General features: G+C 47.6%; 1 protein-coding gene across 14 annotated transcripts in view; it reads left to right on the top strand.

Moving 5' to 3' along the window:
* EVI5 (ecotropic viral integration site 5) overlaps positions 1-16670 on the top strand; it is a 151531-nt gene that overhangs the window by 7779 nt on the left and 127082 nt on the right. For 7 of the 14 annotated variants that reach the window (XM_084758771.1, XM_084758760.1, XM_084758762.1 and 4 more), the window contains exon 1: positions 772-848. The exons of 1 other annotated variant lie outside the window; for it this stretch is intronic. In XM_084758771.1, coding sequence (XP_084614897.1) covers positions 798-848 — 51 coding nt within the window. In that variant the 5' untranslated portion in view covers positions 772-797. Of the gene's footprint in view, positions 1-765; positions 849-6209; positions 6359-16670 lie in introns of those variants that run through there. 6 more of the 14 variants (XM_084758761.1, XM_084758766.1, XM_084758768.1 and 3 more) reach the window with 6 other exon arrangements.

The raw sequence follows: 16670 nt of genomic DNA, 5'->3' as shown, positions 1-16670 counted from the left end.
TCTCTTTTTATTATTATTTTTTGTTTTATTTTGTTTTTGTTTTTGTTTTTGTTTTTCGGGCCTTGGCTGTCCTGGACTCGCTTTGTAGACCAGGCTGGCCTCAAACTCACAGTGATCTGCCTGCCTCTGCCTCCCGAGTGCTGGGATTAAAGGCGTGCGCCAGGCCTGGCTACAGTGGCCATTTTTTGCGAGTGCTTGTGATGTTATAGAGCTGAAAATGTAGTCACTTACACGTTAGATCTCCTAAAAGAAAATGGAGCTTTCTCTTTAGAGCAACCCCCACAAGGTCTACCCATTGGTTGTACATAACAGCAAAGCCTGGACTGATGGTCTCTTAGTGGTACAGCAGCTTGCAGAATGTGCAGGGGAGCGCGGTGGGCTGGGCTGGGGTAAGACAGAGATTACAGAGACAAAGAAACAAAGAGAGACATACAGTTAATAATTTTGTCTGAGATTAAAGTCCAAGCTGAGCGCTTCAAATTAGAGAAGACTCTAGCCAGCGCCTCAAAATGGGCATCTCAGACACAAGGCAAAAAAGGAGGGAAGGAGAGGGCGAGGGAGGAAGGGAAGAGTAGGAGGCAGTTTCTCCTAGGATGGCCTAGGTCCTCAGAGGGCTTGGCCTTCAGATCTCCTGACACTCAGCATCCCCAGCTTCCCTTCACGTCACTACCTAACAGCTACAGGCCGGAGCTGAAAGAGTGCTAAATGGGTGGAGCCCAGCGGCAGCATAAACACTCCCTGTGAGTCAGCTGTAAATTCAATTCAAATCCCCAGTCTCCTAGTCTTCCCAGCCCATCATGGTTACCACCAAGATGACTGCTGCCTTTAGAAATCCTAGTAGGAGGCAGGTAATTGTCTAAAAACTGCAGCCTGGTTTTATTTATTTATTTATTTTGACTCTAGTGCTTATGAAAATGCAATTACTGCAGCAGGGATTTCAGTTTTCCCTGAGTTAGGGTTTGTGTACGTTGCCTAATCTTCAAAGCACAGTAGCAGTCCGTGAAAATGTCTTAGGCTTTATTTAAGAATATTATCTCATGGTGCTGTGCCGTTCACATGAGCAACTAGGAGTTATATAAAGCCGCAGGCTTAATTCCGCACCTCAAGAGAGGTGTTTTCCATAGTTTTTTTTTCTTCCTGCTGTTATTGGCTGCTGGTATTTGACTTATTTGACAAACAGAGGCGTACTTTGTCTGTTTTTAGGCTTCTAAACTTCTCACATGGAAATAAAGGCTAGCCAAAGAGATACTAACCTTAGTATTTGTTCACAAATTGCGGTTGGAGGCAGCGTTGACAGTTGTTTCTTTCTGTAGTTGCTCCTTTGTGTTTAGGAATACAGGCCAGGAAAAAAGGGAAGTGGATTCCACCGGGAGAGTTATCAGGCATGGGGTGGTCTCTGCCCGGGAGGTTATCCTCAGCTACATAGCAAGTGAGGGGCCCGATCTGGGTTGCATACATTTTTTCTCGAAATACTGTGAGGTGATGGTGTTTTTCTGGTGGAAAAGAGGACAGAGATAATTTACATTGAATAAATTTTGTCCCTGGCTTTACCGATACAGAGCATTTCATGCGCAGTAGACACTTATCTCTCTCAACACATCTGTCCCTGGGGACTTGGCTTTCTTACTTTTCAAGTTTGTGTGTGTGTGTGTGTGTGTGTGTGTGTATAAATGCTGGCGTGTGAGTGCTACAGTGCACATGTGAGGACAGCTCTGTTCTCGGCTCCCGCCTGGTTGAGGCAGGATCCTTTCAGGTGAGCCTTCTGCGTGGTTGTCTGTCTCTTTATTTCTGAGCAGAAGAGGAGGGATTGCATATGCACGCTACTGCTTCCTGGTGCGTCCCAGAGACTGAATGCAGGCTGTCAGGCTTGTCTGGTTAACGCTTTTATCTACTGAACCATCTCTTTGGCTAGACTTGCTTTGGCTGGCTGACAAAGAAACAGACCTGTACAAGATTAGTATCCAAACAAGTAGCAGGTGGTCGAGTCAGGATTTTTTCCTAATTCAGAGTCTTTTTACTATTTGCACTGGTAAAGCCAAGCGTGGTGGCACACACCTTTAATCCCAGCATTTGGGAGGCAGAAGCAGGTGGGTGGATGTGTGTTAGAGGCCAGGCTGGGCTACAAAGTGAGCCCAGGATAACCAAGGCTACACAGAGAAACCCTGTCTTGAAAAACAAAAACCAAAAAAACAATATATATATATGCATGCACTGGTACTTTGTGACTTTGGAAAAGAGCCACTGTAATAACTACCACTTGCTGAGTGTTTATATGCCTTGCACCTATGTTCCACTTAATTATCAGTCCAGTGCTTCCGTGGATTTTACTAACTTTTATGGAGGAGAAGATTGGGGTATGAGGTGGGGGGCATAAACATTCTTTTGCCAAGGACTCTTAAAATTGTCGGTTCCAGCCTATAGCCATCCCAATCTGTATGAATTCTGGAAGTTACTAGTTCTCAAGGAACTGGGTAGTTTACATGAAATAACCAATTCTAGTTGCTTTTATCTTTTCTCTTGCTTTAAAACAGATAGTTAAGAAAGCCAAGAGATAAGCTGGGCAGTGGTAGAGCACATCCTTAATCCCAGCACTCGGGAGGCAGAGGCAGGCGGATCTCTGAGGCCAGCCTGGTGTACAGAGTGAGTCCAAGACAGCCAGGGCTACACAGAGAAACCCTGTCCGGGCTGCTGTGTGTGTGTGGGGGGTGTGTGTGGGGGGGGTGGACTTCCGACAGATGGCGATATTCTGTCTGTGGGCTCCCGGCGACAGGTACGGTCGCCGACCCTGGGATGTGTGAGTGTGACTGAGAAGATGAAACTATTGAGACATAAGCAGTCACATGTGGCCAGTGGCTCTTGTACCCACCCCACCCCCAAATTAGACAGTGTAATCCCAGAAACGAGTGCCCGGCTTGTTTATTTATTTAAACATTTTTCTGGTTTTTTAAAGATTTATTTTATGTATACAGTGCTCCATCTGCATGTACACCTGCAGGCCAGAAGAGGGCAGCAGATCACATTATAGATGGTTGTGAGCCACCATGCAGTTGCTGGGAATTGAACTCTTAACCTCTGAGCCATGTCTCCAGCCCAGCCCTACTTGTTTAAGTAAGTTAAAACTCCATCTGCTCAGGGTGAAGGTGTCCTGATGAGTAGTTCCGCCTCTGTATGTTGGGTGACACACGCGGCCTCTCTGAAGAGTGCAACCTTTGTTTTCTTCTGGCGACCAACGGGGCTCCCGTGGCTGGCTTGCACACCTCCGGCTGTCCACATCATGGTTTTCCGTGACTTAAACTTTGCCAAGGTGGTGACCTAAATCCACGCTAAGGGTACGCAGTATGGAGAACAGAGAACTTTTGAGATGCTAACTGAACTTAACTGCAGATAAGCGGGGCCCTGAGCTGCTGCCCACTGCCACGCCTCCTCCTTGTGGGGGAGTGTAAGCAGCAGAGGACGGTGTCACGGGTAGAATTCACAGAGTGAGATGTCACTTACAGAAGTGCCCGAGCACCCGTGACCACTGGAGTTGGCAACTAAAGTGGGGCATTGACACGTAAGCTCCTTTACCAAATAAAACTGACACACTTGGGGATAACGGGCTATAGGCCCTCCTCAGGACTATTATTTTTGAGATCCATGTATTTCAAAATAATTACGTTGTTTAACAAGCAGAGCACAAGAAGCTGCACTTCTAGCCTTGTCAGGATTTCTTCCACTGCGTCCAGGTTTGCCTTTCCTGGAACCCTGCGTATATCGACACATACAAAGGACACCTTGTTGTCATTTATTTTCAAACCAGCAATTCACTCTCACACTTTATTCCTTTTTTTTTTCTCCCCTCTTTGGTCTTTTCGAGACAGGGTTTCTCTGTGTAGCCTTGGCTGTCCTGGATTCACTTTATAGACCAGGCTGGCCTCGAACTCACAGCGATCCACCTGCCTCTGCCTCCCGAGTGCTGAGATTAATGGCGTGCGCCACCATGCCTGACTGAAGTGTGACATTTACCTTTGAGCCGTATCTGGTTCAAGTCAATGAATTCTCAAGTTCACTGAACACATATGAAAATATGACTATGCTAGCTGCGTGTGCTGTTAGTTTGAGGCCAGCCTGGTCTACAAAGGGAGTCCAGGACAGTCAGGACTACAAGAGAAACCCTATCTTGAAAAAAAAACAAAAGCCAAAAAACCCAAAACAAACAAACAAAAACCTCCCTGCAGTCTTGCAGTTACAGTGCCCTGGAAGGTAACTGACAGGACAACCCAGGAAGGTGCCGAGAGGCTCTTCTCAGACCCAAGAGACTAAGGCCTATGTAAGAAGGTGAGCCAGAAAAACTTCCCAGGTAGTAGAAATTCCCAGACACCCTTGGCAGGGAGGAAATGGGTCAGTGTCACTGCAGGAACTGCAGGATGGAATGTGAGCACAGGGGAGAGACAGAGGCGGGGAATGAGCCGGCCCTGAAGGGCTTGTTTAGGGAAGACTTCCTAAGAGAATAACGCTGGATCCTACGGTTCCACATCTGCAGACGGTGGAGTGGATGCGGACACGGTAGACACACCAGTGTCCTTAAACTCTAACTGCACGTGAGAGTAGGTTTGACTAAAATGGTTGGTGATGAGGGAGACGGGACGGAAACTTCAGCAGATAAAAGAGCCAAGATTTGCAAATAAACTGTAACGCCAAGATCTGACACCCTTACACCAAGGCACATAAATTAAAACGAAATAAAATATTAAAAAAAAGATCAGGAACTTCCTGAGGAACAAATGCGAGTGACAGACACACTGTGCGTACGCTGCAGATAAAAGAACCAAGATTTGCAAACAAACTGGAGAAGCAGATTATATTTAAAAAAATGTTTTTCTTGTTATGCAAAATGCATTAAATTAAATCGAAGTTTTTGTTGTCACTGTCGTCTTTATTTTTCAAGACAGGGTCCTGTGTGTCTTTGTGGTGCCCTGGCTGTCCTGGACTTACTCTGTAGACCGGGCTGGCTTTGAATACAGAGATCGGCCTGCTCTGTCTCCCAGGTGCTGGGGTTGAAGGTGTGTGCCACCACCACCCACCTACAATGAAGTTGTTAAATTGAATTTAATAAACCTGAAGTTATGCAAAAAACAAAAAGGTGCGTTAGACTTTTTAGAAAAATTTCAAAGGTTTTGGCTGGGTGGAGGACATGGTTTTACTTCCCGTTTTTTATTTCCTAATCTTGTTGAAAAAATATTCCAAGTGCTTATGATACTAGAACCTTTTTTCCCCCGAGTCAGGGTTTCTCTTGTACTCCTGGCATTCCGGGACTCACTCTGTATATCAGGCTAGCCTTGAACTCACAGTGATCCGCCTGCCTCTGCCTCTGCTGGGAGTACAGGAGGGCGCCACCATGCCGGGCGATCCCCGAACCTTTTCTGGGGAGTCCTTACAAATATAAATCTAAAAACCAGGGTGTCAGGTTAGCAAGCGATTTTGGAGCTTTTCTGACTGCACGACGGATAATTACTATCATTCATGGTCACTTTTAAGTGTATTAACAAAAAAATAATTTATGGTGCCTTTAATATTTTTCTGGCCTGCTCTCGCTGAGATAGGACCCGAAAGAAAAGTAATCTCCTTCTAAGAATTTCGTCGCTAACGTAGCATAATCGCCCACCTTCTGCCCTCCGTGGGACTTCGCGGCGCCCCGCGCGCCCGCTCTGCGCGCCCCAAACCCGGCAGCCCCGCGCGTGGGGCGCCGCGGAGCCCCTCATCCCCGCGCGCGGTGGCCGTCCCCCGGGGTGGGGTGGGGGTAGGGGCGTGCCGTCTGCTCCCCGGGACTGGCAAGGGCGGCTGGCTCAAGCGATCGCGGGGTAGGGTGGGGTGGCGTGGGGGGAGCCGGCCGTTCGCTGGGCCGAGCGCTTGGGAAGAGGGGCGGAGGACACGGAGGGATCTCCCCGCCTCCGCTCCCCTCGGTCCAATCCCTTCGGCTTCTGCTTTTGCTTCGCCAACCGGGCCGGGGCCCTAACCTGCTCGAACCCATTATGCCGCGGAGGCCGGCCGGGGCGCTTTAAGGCCCTCGCCGCGCCTGCGCCCTGGGCTTTCCTGCAGCGGCCCGGCCGGAGCCCGGGGCGGAGCAGGCGAGCGCGCGGGGCGAAGCGGGGGTGCTGCGCGGGGGCTCGCCGGACGCGCGCGCGGGCGAGCAGGCGAGCGGCCGGCCTGGGGTCGCGCGGCGGCTCCGAGGTCCCGAGCCTGGGAGCGCGGCGGCGGCCGCGGTGGTGGAGAGGGGAGCCGGGGGCGGGACGGGACGCGGCTGCCCCGCAGGGCCGAGGCGGCGGCCGGCTGGATGGGAAGTTCATGGTGACGGCGAAGTCCACCCCCGGTTTCCAAGGTGAGGGGCGCGCGCGCCAGGCCGGGCCCGCGGAGAGGGTGGGGGCTCCGGGGCTCCGAGGGCCGCGGGAGGCCGCCGCTCTGGGCCGCTTGCGGGAGTCGCGGCGCGAGCCCGCCGGGGCCTGCGTTCCCCGCCTGCCCCGGGGAAGTCGGGTCTCCGCTCGCACCCCGGTTGGTGCGCGCGGCGGCGGCGGGCAGGTGATGGGCGGGCAGGTGACGGGCGAGCCAGGTGTGCGGAGGGGCAGCGCAGGATCCTTTTTGCCTCGGGTGAACCGCGCGGGTTTCCGGTGGGTCGGATGTGGCGGTGCGGTCCGTGCTGGTTTCTTTTCTCTGACCTCGGGGTCATCTCACGGGGGTGGGGGGCTCTGGTCCTTTCAAAGTTTTGGGGGACGGTTCCCTCGCTGCCCCTCCTCTTTTTCTGCTGGAGTTGTTGCAGTGGGTTACGGTGGAGGAGAAGTAACAGTCTTGTTAACTCCGCCGAGGGAATACGTTCCAGAGCTGCCCGAAGGTAGAGAAACATGATCTGTTGGTAACTTTGTAAAAAAAATTTCTTTTGCTCGGCGTTTTGTTCTTTAAATTTATTAGCGAAGATTGTTGGTGTTCCAGAAATTTGGTTCATGCAAATGAAAACACAAGACCAAACCCCTCGCCTTCTCTTAGAAGTTCGTGTCAAGGAAATCATAGGAAATTTATTCAAGTATCTCTGCAGAAAAAGATCACAGTTTTAAGTTTTCAGGTGATGAGTTTTAACTGAACCAACACAGACCGCGGAGAAACAGACGTTACCAGATTGGGTTGTGTACCTTGAGGGAGTGGAATTACTGTGTTTTTGTTGTTTGGTTGGTTTTGTTTCTGGGTCACAGTCTTGCTGCCTTTTACCTCCTTGCATGATATTGCCGGTATTTTCTGGTAGATTATTGGCTTTTATCTTTCAGGCTTTTGGGCCTTTCCTCAAGGCGGTTGTACCCGTTAGTATTCTGTCAAACTCCAGTACTTACTGGTGTTGCTTATCATCATTAAAAAGCGCATCGATTGCTTGGTGGCAGTGCACACCTTTAATCCCAGCACTCGGGAGGCAGAGGCAGGCAGTTCGAGGCCAGCCTGGTCTACAAAGGAGTCCAGGACGGCCAGGGCTGATACACAGAGAAACGGAGTCTCGAAAAACCAAAAAAAAAAAAAAAAAAAAAAAAAGGCTGCGATTTGGTAGTAAAGTGTGTAAGCTTATTTTGCATTTTTTCTGGTGATTGAGGTTAAAAATATTTATTAATCATTTTTTGTATTACTCTTTTTTAACATGTTTTTATTTTATGTGCGTTGTTTTGCCTGCATGTGTGTCTGTGTGAGAGTGTCAGATCATGGAATTACAGACAGGTGTGAGCTTGTATTAGTCTTTTGTAAAGTACCTCTTATGTCTTATGTTTACTTTTTTGTTATCTTAATTTTTCTACTGAGTTTTAGTTTTTTTTTTTTTTTTTTTTTTTTCAGTGTTGGGGACAGAACCAGTGTCCTTGCGTGAGCGACTTTGTTACCTTCCAAGGTTTCTTTTATCAGTGGCCAGACAGTATCTGCAAAATTCCAGAAATAAACAACTTAGAAGTCTTAAAAAAATTTTTTTTTTGGAACTTATTTTTTAGGCACTCTTGGCCAGGCACCATTCTGAGTGCTTGATACACATTAGCTCACTTAGTTTTTAAGTTTTAAATTACATGCCATTTTGAGTCACTGAACGCTATCCAAGTGGGTTGCCAATGACCCCTTTGTCCAGTGTTTCTAGGCCGTGCACAGCCCTTAGCCACTCAGTAACCCGTGGGGCTGTCAGATCGACTGCCTTGCCAATGCACTGCCTGGGCTCAAGTATCCCTGATTTTACTTAGTAATGGCCACAAGTGCGCACCAAAGGTGGGGCTGTAAAATGCTCCTTTGAAGGAGTGGGGCCGCAGCCCTGTAATTCCAGCGCTCAGGAGGCAGAGGCAGGTGGATCTCTGATCTACAAAGCCAGTCCGGGACAGCCAAGGCTACACAGAGAAACCCTGTCTCGAACCCCTCCTTCCCCAAATGCTGATTTGAAGTAAAAAAGCATATATTCTTGACATCATCATCATCATCATCATCACAACAACAATAGTTGTGTAGCGTAGATGTTGCTAAGATTTACTTCAGAACAGTCTTCAATCTGAAATTGTGAGGAAGGATGAAGGAGGAGTTGTGACAGTTTGGCAGCAGCGTGGACGGCACGGCCGCACCCATGAGTTAGGAAGGGAGGGTGCTGTGGGAGCTGCCCCCGGTGTCCTGGAAGCTGGGCAGAGGAGGAAGTGGGCAGTGGGTGGCCGCTGTTGCTAAACACACTTGTGTTCAATCCCTTGGCTCTCAGCCTTGAACCTCACACTCGGCTTCGGCTTGTGGCTGGAGCTGTTTCCAGGAATAAATTAGGAGAGGGTAGAGGAATGGATCCTAGAAAGTCTGACTGTACCCTGTCTAAATCTCCAGCCGCGTGCCCCTTCACCACTGACCTTGAGTAAGTCTTTCTGGGCTTTTCCGAGCTGCCCAAATTACTTCTTGGCCACATTACCACTTGTAAGGCTCAACTCCATCTCCTCAGTCGCTTCTCCTGTTTGTGGATGCTCTGTTTTCTCCTGTTTGTCTCAAGATGTTAAAGATAGTTTCCCTAAACGCTCTTTCTTTCCTTTCTTTCCTTTCTTCCTTCCTTTCCTTCCTTTTCCTTCCTTCCTTTCCTTCTTTTCCTTCCCTTCTTTCCTTTCTTTCTTTCCTTTCTTGGTTTTTTCCAGACAAGGTTTCTCTGTGTTAGCCTTGGCTGTCCTGGACTCACTTTGTAGACCGGGCTGGCCTCGAACTCACAGAGATCCGCCTGCCTCTGCCTCCCGAGTGCTGGGATTAAAGGCGTGTGCTACCACCACCCGGCTTTACACTTTGTTTTCTTTGCTTAGTTTGTTTCCTCCAAGTTAACTTTTAACTTGTATTATTGCTTGATTAGTAGCAGGCCTCCTCCAGACGGGCTGGCTGTCCCTTGTTTTTCTGTTCATGGTTTATAAAGAGCACCTGACAGCTAACTGGGAGGCCAGAGTTTGTAAGAAGGAGTTACTAATGTCCAAGTTTACTTTATAATCCAGTCTCAGGCTCATGAAGAGCTTTTTAAAAATACCCTTTTCATTCTTAGACTGAATAATCAGTATCTCTAGGGATAGGACCCATGCAGCAGTACTTCGGAAACTTGATGTTGTACATATAATAAAATTCATACTATTAAGCCTGTCGTGGTGGTACATGCCTTTTATCCCAGCACTTGTGAAGCAGAGGTGGGCAGCTCTGTGAGTTCAAGGCTAGCCTACCTACAGAGCTAGTTCTAGGACAGTGAGGGCTAGCCAGAGAAATCTTGCCTTGAAAAGCCAAAGTAAATATATAAAATAAAATAGAATTCACAGTATTAAGTATATGGCTTGATGCTTTCACTATGTACCTGACATAGAATCAGAGCACACTGGGAATGCCCCTTTATTCAGTGCACTTATTCTCTGGTCAGTGGCATCCTCTATTTTGGTTTCTATGTTCAAACATTAGCGTCTGGATTCTCTGTCTCTGTCTCTGTCTTTCTGTCTCTGTCTCTCTGTCTCTCTGTCTCTCTCTCTCTCTCTCTCTCTCTCTCTCTCTGTGTGTGTGTGTGTGTGTGTGTGTGTGTGTGTGTGTGTGTGAGGGTCTCCACGCCATGGTGCATATGGTGGTCAGAGGACACCTTTGTACAGTGGGTTTCTCCCTTCTACTTTTGCATAGGCTCTGGGCATGTGTTTGCCATTGAGCTACCTTGTGTGTCTGTGTCAATGTAGTGTGTGTGTGTGCGCACATGCATGCGCGTACGCAGTGTGTCTGTCACCCACATTTGTTCCTCAAGAAGTTCCTGAATCTTTTTTTTTTTTTTTTTTTTTTTTTTTTTTTTGGTTTTTTCGAGACAGGGTTTCTCTGTGTAGCCTTGGCTGTCCTAGACTCGCTTTGTAGTCCAGGCTGGCCTCGAACTCACAGCGATCCGCCTGCCTCTGCCTCCCGAGTGCTAGGATTAAAGGCGTGCGCCACCACGCCCGGCAGTTCCTGAATCTTTAAAAAAAATATTTTATTTAATTTTAATTTATGTGCCTTGGTGTAAGGGTGTCAGATCTTAGCATTACAGACATTGTGAGCCACCATGTGGGTGCTGGAAATTGAACCTGGGTCCTTTGGAAGAGCAGGCAGTGCTCTTAGCCACTGAGCCATCTGTCCAGCCCCAGTTCCTGAATCTTTTGAGGATGTTATGGTATAAACTTGAGTTTGTTCTTTTTTTTTTTTTTTTTTTTTTTTTTGGTTTTTCGAGACAGGGTTTCTCTGTGTAGCCTTGACTGTCCTGGACTCGCTTTGTAGACCAGGCTGGCCTCGAACTCACAGCGATCCGCCTGCCTCTGCCTCCCGAGTGCTGGGATTAAAGGCGTGCGCCACCACGCCTGGCTTGAGTTTGTTCTTACACTGGCTTAGAATTTGGCCATCTCTGGCCGCTACCCAAGTGTTTTGTAGTGTTGGAAAATTTGTGATGATTGAGTCCTCTTCCGTTTTCCCAGACCTTAATGTTATGTGTGTTAAAAAACATATAAATAACAGCAGCAAGATTTCATTTTCGAGGCAGGTGGATCGCTGTGAGTCCGAGGCCAGCCTGGGCTACAAAGCGAGTCCAGGACAGCCAAGGCTACACAGAGAAACCCTGTCTCAAAAAACTAAAAACACCAAAAAAAAAAAAAAAAAAAAAAAAAAGAGATTGCATTTTCTTTCCTTGTACATACCTTTCCTGTGGTGTGTGTGTGCTCACGTGCCTGCGTACGCATCTGCAACTGTCCTCAGATTGCTCCTTTTGAGCCAGACTCTCACTGAAGCTGGAGCTTGCCGCTCACCTGGGCTGGCCAGCAAGCCTCGAGGGATCGCTCATCTCCGTGGCGGGGAGGACAGGTTCACGCTGCTTTGTGCCTTTTCTGTGGGAAACGAGGATCCGAACTTGGGCCCTCCAGGAATTCCATCGCTGAGCTGTTGTTTTTACCAGTCCAGGCAAAACTTTATCAGCGCTTAAGTAGTGTTCTTATGAAGAAGCGAAGTAGGCTGTGTGTCCTGTCTGCGTTTTAACTTGGGTGCCTACCAGCTGCCTTGTGTTATTTATACCTGCGTCTCCCCCCCACTGTCCTGTCATCTTACATATGCCGCATACATTTTATGCTTTTTTTTTCTTCAGTTACCAAACTAGGGTGCTAGGAGGAGATGACTTATGTTTTTGATCAACCTGTCTTTTTTTTTTCTCTTAAGTTTAAGTTTCTTTTTTTCTTCACTTTTTGCCTTGTTTTGAGACAGAGACTCACATGGCCCAGGCCGACCTAGACCCCCTCGTCCTCTTGTCTCCCACTGCTGAGATTACAGGGTTCCAGCACCGGGACCAGCTCCGTCCTCATATTCTGTTTAGAAGTGCTTATTGTTCCAGAACCTTACAGTGTCAGAAGTGGAAATTATTTTAAAGACAGTTCAGCCGATACTTTCTGTAAGGCGCTTACTTGTTCATCTTAGGGGTGGGCAAGAGATGAGAAATGTGTTTGGGAGCCTAATCTGTGGGTGCGTTACCCACTTACTGACCGGTAGGCTTTGCATATTTGTAATATGTAATATTAAGACTTACTGAAAAGTTAGGATGTTAACTGTACTTCAGCAAGAGCACTGTGATAGGGGAGGTGACCCTTAAAGTGTTTTATTTAGAAAATGCCCCTCTCCCACTGCTCGAGGAGAGACCCTGGGCCTTGTACGCGCTAGTGCTCTCTTACGTGGTTACACCTCCAGACCTGTTTTTAAAAGTTTCACACCAGAAAAAGCAGGAAGGTATTACTAAAGTCAGATAGATCTTTGTCGTATATTGTAACAGGGTTACAGGTGAACTGAATCCCCCCGTGAAAGCGTCGGTGTTAAGAACGGGATAGCTTGGTTTCTCCTCGCCGTTCTCTTCCCCTCCCCTCCCCTCCCCTCCCCATTTCATTTTTTTTCACGTCTTGGGTTTTTTTTTTTCCTAAAATATATTTATTTTTAGGAGTGTGGGTGTTTTGCCTGCATGTATGTGTGCAGCACCCACAGAGCCTGGAAGAGGGCGTTGGATCCTCTGGAACTGGAGTTATGTGGAGTTGTAGCCACCATGTGGGTGCTGGGAACTGCGCCCAGGTCCTCTGCAAGGGCCACAGTGTTCTCAGTCAGTGAGCCGTCGCCCCAGCCTCAGGCTTTAAATCGAGGTGGGCTCTCTCATGTAGTTCAGGATGGCCTCACATTTGCTACGCAGCCAGGACTGTTCCCCCCCAATCCCTCATGCCCCAAGACTGGGTTTGGTTTCCTGTTTTTCTTGCCTCTACCTCTTAAGTGGTAGGATTATGGTTATGGCTGTGCACACACCACGTGACCACACCAGTGCACTCATGAGCTCCCCCCCTTAATCCCCCCCCCCACCCCCCTGTCTCTCTCTCTCTGAGGCAGCATGTCTCTAGTCTTGAACCCGCTGGCCTGGAACTCAGAGATCTTCCTGCCTCTGCCTCCCTAGTGCTGCAATTAACAACTTGCAGCATCTTTCCTGGTACACACCTGGCCAGCTTTCTCTTTAAAGCACATCAGGTGGTCAGTGAGCCGCTCAGCAGGTGCTTGGTGTCTTCATGACCTGAATACCATCCCAGGGGCTCACGTGGTAGGAGGAGACCTGGCGGCCCCTGCATGCTTGCCGGGATGAGTGCATAAACTAAAATAAATACATCTAAATTTTTCCAAATTCCACTTAAGCCAAGTTTGTTCCTTCCTTCCTTTATATATTTATTTTGTATAAGTTTGAGATGGGATCTCACTGTGGAGCCTTGGCTGGCCTGGGGCTTGTTTTGTAGCTCAAGATAGGCTTGAACTCAGAGAACTTGCCTGTTTCTGTGCTAGGATTAAAAGTGTGCACCACCAGGGCTGGAGAGATGGCTCAGTGATTAAGACCACTGACTGCTTTTCCAGAGGACCAGGGTTCAGTTCCCAGCACCTCTGTGGCAGCTCACAACTGTCTGTAACTCCAGCTTCAGGGGACCTGACATCCTCACATAGACATGCATGAAAGCAAAACACCAATGCACGTAAGTAAAGAATAATAAGTTATTTTAAAATAAAAATGTGTGCACCACCATGCCTAGCCAAGTGACAGAACTTTTACTCTATAGTTCCTGATAAAGTAGAAACAGTGTGTATAATTTGCTTCTGTTAAGTTCGGCTTACATAATTTAAAGTGTGCACATTTGTGTGTATGTAGCTTTTGGTGGTCCACTTTTATTCAAGGCAGGGTCTCAGCTAAACACAAGATGGCTGATAATGGCTAGTCTTGTTTGGTATTTGAGGCAGGCCTCCGTGCTCATCTGGCATTTATTTTTATTTATTTATTTATTTATTTTTGATTTTTGGTTTTTCGAGATAGGGTTTCTCTATGTAGCCTTGGCCATCTTGGACTCACTTTGTAGACCAGGCTGGCCTCGAACTCACAGCGATCCGCCTGCCTCTGCCTCCCGAGTCATCTGGCATTTACTTGGGTGTTGGGGACTCGAACTATGGTCCTCACACTTGCATGGCGTTTTACCCACTGAGCTGCTCCCAAGCCCAGGATGTAACCTTAAATCTTGTCTTTTTTACCCTGGACTTGTTTGTAGACCAGGCTGACATACTGATCCACCTGCCTCTGCCTCCCCGAGTGCTGGGTTTAAAGGCGCCACCAAGTCCAGCTCTATTTGTTTGTTTGTTTTGAGATAGGATTTCTCTGTGTAGTCTTGACTGGCCTGGACTCACTTTGAAGACCAGAACTGGCCTGGAACCCACAGAAATCCACCTGCCTCTGCCTCCCCGGTTCTGGGATTACAGGCGCGCGCCACCACTGCACAAATCCTTACTTTCTTGCTATTATCACAATTGATTTTCTTCTTTGTTGATATGTAACATTCAGGCTGTCAGTCAGAAATGACGTTGGCAATTACCGCTCCCCGTGGTGGGCTGATAGCCTCTCCTCATTAGAAGCGGTTAGTTTGTGTTTTGCAGGTCTTCAGTTTCCTCAGGGAGGACTGTCCGTCTCGTTCCCGCAGCTTGACTGCTCGGTGTCCCTCGGGCACTTCCAGTTGTCTGTTAGCGTAACTGTTCTCGCGCTCTTCTCCTGCGTGTGTGGCTCACTGTTGCTCGGCACATGGTAGCCGAGCATTCTGTCTCCCTGCAGTTCATCCACTCCAAGGGGACAAAGACGTGGCCATTGTTCTTTGTCCTCACTCAACACTAGAGCTGTGATCCGAAAAACGAAACTGCTTAAACTGGCGCCAACCCGGGCTTTCGTCGACGCTTTTGTTCTGGACTGTCTTACAAGCTCGTCGTTAGGGTCCCTGGGGGACCTGCTGGGTCTCTGTGTTCTAGATCAGTGCTGAGGGTTAGCCTTGCCTCTCCTGTGGGCTTTGCCTGTCGGTGGGGAAGGGTTATAAAGCACCGTGCAGAGACGCAGACGCAGGTCTGAGTTGCTGCTGAAATGACGGCTGCTATCCTTGCCCTCATATAGAGATGTTGCCGTGTCTAAGGTAGAATTAGTTTATTGGGACAGTGTTAGTGGATACTGGATAAAACTGTAGTTTTAATAAACAATTACGTAAGCCAGGCATGGTGGTACAGGCCTGTAGTCTTAGCACTCTGGGAGGCAGAGGCAGGCGGATCTCTGTGAGTTTGAGGCCAGCCTGGTCTACATAGCTACAGGCACAGAACTACATGTTTGACTAAGTTAAATTTATTTTTATTATTGTTAATTTACTTTATGTGTGCGAATGTTTTAGCTGCATGTGTATCTGTACACTGTGTGTCTAGAGCCCTCAGAGGCCAGAAAGCACTGACCTGCCATGTGGGTGCTGGGCATGGATTCAAGTGTTCTGCAAGGGTCACCTCTGTTCTTAGGTGCTGAGCTATCTCTCCGTCTCTCCCCACGGCTAGAGTTGTTTTTAGACAAAATTGCAGATTATGAAATGCACAGAATTTCACTCCACTGCAGGTGTTATGTATGCCAGTGATATTCCTCCCATGAAGTTCTTATAGTTAACCCTATTTTATGTATGTATACATATATATGTGTGTGTGTATATATACACATATATTGTATATGTATGTATATACACACACACATGCATATATATATATATATATATATATATATATATATAATTTTTTTAAACCATCAATTAGGGTTTTTGGTTGTTGGTCTTGAACTTCACATGCATAGACAATACAGTGTTGTGTGTATGTATTATTATGGTTTTTTTGGTGTATATGTACTTGTGTATCAGTATAATATACCACAATTTGTCCTTTTTCATTTGGCTATTATGAGTCAAGTTGCAGTCACCATTTGATTCAGGTTACTTTGTAAACATTTTTTTATATCTGTTAAATAATGGCCTTAGTGAGTCACAGGACAGATATGTTCCCCCCGCCCCTCCCTCCCCGCCTCCCCCCCTCCCCCCCATCAGACTACTCCCCCTGCCTTTTAAGTGGCCCAGGCTACCTCGGTGGGGGCATCCGGCCTCAGCTTCCTGAGTGCTGGGGTTACAGGACTTACCACCCATATTATGTTGGATTGGTAAGTGATTAACAATTTGCCCAAGTGGTAACAGGGATTAAAATAGGGAAACCATACAGCAAAATGACGCTTCTGAAAATCGATGTATTCTGTTACATAGAGTTGGTAGAGAAGATGGTAATGGCGTAACATTGTTACATCTCCGTAGGCTGAGATACCAGTCCTTAATATAATGAACGCAGTGGAGGGAAAAAAGCATTTTGCTTGTAAGTAGTAATTTGGATGCAAGGAGATGGGTAATTCTGGGCACGTGTGCAGTGATGACAGTGCAGACACACGAGAACTTTGCTGAGTCACCAACTCTAGTCCCACAAACCATAGTCTTTCAGCCTAGTTATCTTGTTTAGGATTGAATGTTCCTGTTAGCTTTGGTTAAAAAAAACCCTGCCATTTACAGGGCTGAAGAGATGGTTATTTATGTATTTGTTTGTTTATTGTTTTTTCGAGACATGGTTTCCCTCTGTAGCTCTCCCAGACTTGCTTTGTAGACAAGGCTGGCCTGGTTTCACAAAGATCTGCCTGCTTCTGCATCCCTGAGTGCTGGGATTACAGGTGTGCGCCACCATATCCAGCTAAGATGGCTTGTTTGTTAAGAGCGCTTGCTGCTCTTCCAGAGGACCTGGGCATAGTTCCTAGTACCCATATT

This window comes from Acomys minous (genome assembly GCF_964271855.1).
Source record: "Acomys minous genome assembly, chromosome: 15".
Taxonomy (NCBI): Eukaryota; Metazoa; Chordata; class Mammalia; order Rodentia; family Muridae; genus Acomys; species Acomys minous.
This window is presented reverse-complemented; position numbering and strand designations above follow the sequence as displayed.